Genomic DNA, 6,147 nt, shown 5'->3' on the forward strand with positions numbered 1-6,147 from the left:
ACGGTCAATTTGCATCTTTCTTTTATTGGTGTAGATGAGGATTCTGCCTTTAGTTCTGAGAATTTAATAAGATACCACGTGAAAGTACTTAGCAGTGCCTGGGATGTCATCAGGAAATAGTAGTTGCTTTGATAGTGATTGGGTTCAAAATTCTCACCAGTAACCTAGGTAAAAAGTTAATGTCTCGCTGAGACCAGTTTGGCTCAGTGGATGGAGCGTCGGCCTGCGGACTGAAGGGTCCCGGGTTCGATTCCGGTCAGGGGCATGTGCCTTGGTTGCGGGCACATCCCCAGTTGGGGGGTGTGCAGGAGGCAGCTGATCGGTGTTTCTCTCTCGTCGATGTTTCTGACTCTCTGTCCCTCTCCCTTCCTCTCTGTAAGAAATCAATAAAATATATTTAAAAAAAAAGTTAATGTCTCCTCATCATGGTTTTCTTGTATTTAGACTGATCTAACTGTATCTGCTCTGTTCACTTATCACAAATTATTACAGCAATCAGGTGATATGTCACATAGGAAATCATCATTAAAACTACCAATTTCTTTATAAATGTGAAGTATTATCTTTCCCCTCTATTGTTTCCTTGGGTTTATAGCTGCCTTGTTACAGTTCACCCTTAAACAACACAGGTTTGAACTGTACGGGTCCATTTATATGTTGATTCCCCCCATAAATACACAGTCAGCTTCAGGGTCTGGCATCTGCAGATTTAACCAACCATGGATGGAAAACAGTATTTTCTATCTACAGTTGGGAATTCTCAGATGCAGAGAACAGGCCATTTTATTTAAGGGATTTGAGCATCTGTGAATTTTGGTATCTGAGGACGGTCTTGGAAACAACCCCCCCCCCCCCACAGGATACTGAGGATACTGAAGGACCACTGTTGTTAACTTTTGGGGGAGTCAAAAGTGATATGCAGGTTTTTACTGATGGGGGTCAGCATCCCTAAAACCTCCCCCTCTTGTTCAAGGCTCAACTGTATTTGTCTTTATTTAACAGAAATGTACCAAGTGAGTGAAACAAGTAGTTTCACTGCTGACAGGTAGTTAGGACTCAAATGCTCTCCCCAGAGACTTTCCTTCCTATGAACTTCTTTATTACTATTTCAATTAATTCATTTATTATTTAGTAAGTTCCTGTATGTCATCTTTCTCCTCTTCTTCTAAGCTTAGTTATAAGATAGCACCAATATTCATTGGTTCTGGCCTTGGGCACAATGTGCTTAGTTGTCTTGTTTTTTAATCTTCAAAATAAGGCCAAAAACCTACCTCAAGGAATGGATGTAAGAATTAGGTGAGGGTTGAATGTCATGTTCAACAAGGACCCGTGGAACGCAGCAGGTACTGAATTCTCTCCTGTGCACTCAGTCCACGGCCGTCCCCTTGGACTTGACTGACCTGTGAATGATGCGCTGGCTCTGCAGGTAGTCCAGGGCCATGGCCAGCTCACAGATGAAGAGCTTCACGGTGTCTTCCTGGAAACGGACGTTCTGCTGTAGGTGATACCGTAGGTCCCCGCCCAGCAGGAGGTCCACCACCATGAACATGTCTTCCTCATCTTGGAAGGAGTACCTGGGATCGAGTCGGAAAGGAAAATGGGTCTGATACAGTTACACACGAAAGAGTCCCAGAGGTGAAGACACCCTACAGATCTGAGCAGCGCGTGGTTGAGCTAAGAGGTCAGGTTTTGGGATGAGATGATTTATCACTCGCTCTATGGCTCTGGGCCACCAGTTTCCACTTGTATAAGATGGGAATAATAAGAATATCTACCACATTTGAACATAGTAAAAAATAAAGGCTAATAGCTGAGTCATGCCTGGAATATAGTAGGCATTCATTAACTGTTAGCTTACAAAGCTATAAAGCCAAGGAAATAATGAAAACCCCATTTATTCGCTTATCATTAACGATCATATCCTAACCACACTGTTTAAGAGGTCCATAAAATGTGGATTAGAAGGCCTCCTTGAAGCATTCTGGTGCCCATTTTCCCACACCAACAACTTCATTGCCCAGCAACACTATGAAAAAGCATGTACCAACACTAATGACAGGAAAAGAATTTAAAAGGGGCAATAAAGAAGAAAGTGCCCAGTACAAGGAAATTATTTACCTAGGGTTTAGGAAGAGGAGGTGAGGGAAAGCTTCTGACCAGAGGTAAAACCTGAGCTAAATTCTAAAGGATGGTGACAAGAAAAATAACTAAGGAATAAAGCTAATATCGCTGACATTTCTACTGAGCAACTTCTCCACTGGGATAGACTCAGAAACATCCAACAATATTACACCTATCAGTCCCAGAATGCTGCTTTTATGCTCCCAATTTTACAAATGAGGAAATCAAGGCTCACTGAAGTTCAAGTAATGCACAAAAATCAAGCACCCAATAAATGGTTGCTCTGAAGAGTTCTCCAGGTCCAAAAGTCCTATTCAAAAGAGAAAAGTAGCACATACTAAGCACAGACCTGGGAGAAAACAGCGTGTGTGTGGGGAAAGGAAACAGTTTGGGTTTTCTGGAATCACAGGGAGGATCGGGAAGCTTGAGCCTGGAGAGGAAGGCAGAGGGTAGATCCCAGGACGGCAGCTCTTTCAGAATCGATAGATGCTGGGGAGACGCTGAAGGGTTTTAGGCAGGATGAATGATCAGATGCAGGCTTCACACTTGGTGGAGCAGAACGGGTAGAGGGATGGGAAGAGGAAATGAGCCACAGGAGAGTAGATCTGGCTTCTGCTGTTTGCAAAGAACTCCCGGTTTTTGTTGTGTTTTTTTTTTAAAAATGCTTTCCTGCTGCTTTGATTGGTTTTGTTTCCCTCAAAGACTTCGCATCACCATAGAGCTCTTTGTATCAACACTGTTTTGACATGTTTCTTTTGACATAATGTCACTGAAATCACACGTTCAAGTTTTATTTGAATCCAAGAATTAAGTGCCTGCAAGCAGTGTCCGGGGATGCAAACCAATTCCTTGTGACCAATTCTCTGCTTAGGAAGCAAATGTAGAATATCAATGATGGGCGAACTGTACTTAGTACATTTTGTTCTTTATAATGATCATTGTGCTAAAGGATAAGGAAGGGACTTGAAAACAAAAGAAAAAAGAGAAATTCCATGCAGCATTAATCTGAGGCATTACGATTCTAATGAGGAGTAACTGCCCTGATGTTTACTTGTTCAATAGATAAAATCGTGTTTACCACGGAAGACTGAGTCACACAGAAGATGTTGGAAATTAAGCTCACGGGGGCAATTTGGACAGAAACACAGGAAGTGCTTTGTAAAAATCTGAGAAACACATCTTTGGTATTGCCTGTTAGGAAATGACATTCTTCACCTCGGTGCACTGACTGGCTGGTCGTCCCTGCCATAGGTTTTACGGGCACCAGGAAAGGTGCCTGTACCTGAGCTCTTTGGTTCACAATCTTTCCAACTGCACCACTAAAAATTATGTTTGTTGTGTTTCCCAGTTCTTTCAGTAAGGAACGGTAATTAGTATGCAACCATGCCTGGGACCTGTTGTACCTTAGGCTCCTCTCGGCTAACATAACAGAAACAATGATTGCTCAGGAAGTGAGAAAGTCTTTCGGGATGGCCAATGAATGGGGTAGAGAGGGTGAGGTGGGTGAGAACTGAGTACCGAAAGAAGGGAGAAAGAGTGTCAACTACAAACAGATCTAGATGCCAATGGAAACAATCTACACAGACAGGGGTGGGATTCAGAGAGGCTGTGACTGCCTTCAGCTCGCCACTGGAGGCAGGCAGGTGCAGAAATTAGTGACAGACAGAGGACTCTCTCCCATGACTCCACTCAACTCGAATGGGGGACAGTGGTTTTATTAAACTCACCCTGAAGAAGCAAACTTTTTTTATAGGGACTTGGGTTAAGCTATTTTTATTCTAAGAACACACTGAAAAAGGTGCCCATCATGGCAAGATAACAACAATGTTCAGCCATGCAGGGAATTATTAATCAAAGAAAAAAGAAGTCAAGGCAAGAGGCAACATGCTTCCTTTGCCCAGTCTGATTATAAATTTATTTAATCATGGGGCCAGGTTTGGCTGTTAAAAATCATCTTTCTCCTCCAGCACATCAGATCTGAAGCTCTCTATCTCAGATCTTAAACTCTCCGAGGGAGTTTAAGTATTTCATTTTCTAGAACTGTACCTAGTAAAATAGTACATTTCGGTGATAACTGGAATATGCGAGTTCAGATCATTATCTTTTTTTTTTTAAGAAAAGAGTAAGAGTTTTTTTTTTGTATTTTGACCACTTAGCACCTGGACTCACTGTTGCATTTCCACAACTTTTTTTTTTTTGGTATGCTACATCGCGGCTTATTTATTTCTTAGTTGACAGCTCCAAAATTAACAAGTCTGGTCCCAGTGCACCTGAAAGGCATTGCAAAACATGCTCAGTAAGAGGAAATAAGTAATAAAAGACCACCACCCTGACGCACCCCAGTCTACCATGTTTGACTCAGACCATTGTGCGAGGCTATTTGGAGCTCTCTCTGCATAACCTCAAACATCTCCAATCCATTCTACACAGCACAGTTACATGTTAAAAATGTGAGTCTTATGTTATCCAGGCTTGTAAAAACCGTTCATCTCTTTCCATGGTCTACAGGACCCTGTACGACAAAGCATGTCAAACTCGCGGCCCGCGGGCCGCATGCCTCGTTATTTGGCCCTTGTTAGCCTTTGAGTTTGACATGCTTTCTGTGCAATCTGGCCCTGTTTACTTTTCTAGACTTATCTTTCAGATCTTTTTCTCTCATTCCTCCACTAGGAGTCCATGCCTTCCTCTAGTCCTAGAAGCTTGTGACATGGTGTGATCCATGCTGTCCACTGCCTGCTTGTTTTCTATTTGCTCTCCAGTCTCAGCCCCAATGCCACTTCCCACAGAGACTTTTCCCATGGTCCATGTTAAATCCTGGCTCCCTGTTTTATGTGATGCCAGATTCTTGTTCACAGAACTTACGGTGATTTGAAAATATTTTTCTGTGTGCGATTGGGCGAACTGTTTTCGTTCTCACTGTGCTATCAGAATGCATGCCTGCTTTTACTCATCCTTGACTTCTCAGTGCTTGTACACTGTCTGAAGTGTATCTTTACAAATAGCTGTAGAAAAGTAATAAATGAATAAATAAAGAAGGGAAAGAGGAAAGTAAGGTTAACACAAAAGTGTCAGGTGGGTCTGTGACACATTCCCTCGGCTCTATTTTTAGAAATTAGCATGGTTACCAAATAAGTTAGGATAAATCACATCTTGAGGTTAACCTGAGTCTAAGCACTGAAAGAGACCTAGAATATTCTCCAATGCAATGATTTTCAAATTGATGCTCACCACCCACTAATGGGTTGTGAAATCAGTTTGGCTGTTTTTTTTTAAAAGAAATAAAATAGGTTGAATAACATAGAATAAATGCTATTAACATGCAAGTCTACACATTATTTATGAAATTTTGGTTCTTGTGAATACAATATGTGTCACTGTGTGTGTAGCTACCGGCTTGTGATGAAAAATATCTTTCTTTCTATGAGTGGCAGTCAAGAAAATTGATGAGCCCTGGCTGGTTTGGCTCAGTGGATAGAGGGTAAGCCTGCGGACTGAAGGGTCCCAGGTGCAATTCTGGTCAAGGGCACATGCCCGGGTTGCAGGCTCGATCCCCAGTAGGGGGCATGCAGTAGGTAGCCGATCAATGATTCTCTCTCATCATTGATGTTTCCCTCTTTCTCTCTCTCCCTCTCTCTGTCTCTCTCTCCCTTCCTCCCCGAAATCAATAAAAATATATTTTAAAAAATAAAAGAAAAATGATGACACAGGGGGAAGCTACTGCCTACTGCAGAACTATTGTGACCAATCCTCACTTAGACTCTATGTAAGCAAGGGTCAGTTCTTATATATCCTAGCAAAGCAAGGGAGACACATGACTGGTATTAGTTATTGCTTCTAAAAGCTATTCAATTTTGGAGGAAAGACATTGATTGATTTCAAAGATATCACCCTGAAGGAAAATAAAAGTGAGAAATGCACAGGCTTCAGGCAAGCCTGGGTTAAATATCACGTGAATTTAGAGAAAGTCTCTTAAAGGAAACTCAGAAAGGATATCTGTACATTAGGAATGATTTTATGTATCACATG

At 41.9% G+C, this 6,147-nt stretch overlaps 1 protein-coding gene across 1 annotated transcript in view; it reads right to left on the reverse strand.

The window, feature by feature from the left end:
• The window catches only part of LOC102418483 (serine/threonine-protein kinase 32A), a 42,295-nt gene extending 40,707 nt beyond the window's left edge, over nt 1–1,588 (reverse strand). Inside the window, exon 1 of the mRNA XM_006097463.3 lies at nt 1,401–1,588. Coding sequence (XP_006097525.3) covers nt 1,401–1,549 — 149 coding nt within the window. The 5' untranslated portion in view covers nt 1,550–1,588. The remainder of the gene's footprint in view (nt 1–1,400) is intronic.
• Nucleotides 1,589–6,147: the final 4,559 nt, after the last annotated feature.

Source organism: Myotis lucifugus, unplaced genomic scaffold (genome assembly GCF_000147115.1).
Source record: "Myotis lucifugus unplaced genomic scaffold, Myoluc2.0 scaffold_202, whole genome shotgun sequence".
NCBI lineage: Eukaryota > Metazoa > Chordata > Mammalia > Chiroptera > Vespertilionidae > Myotis > Myotis lucifugus.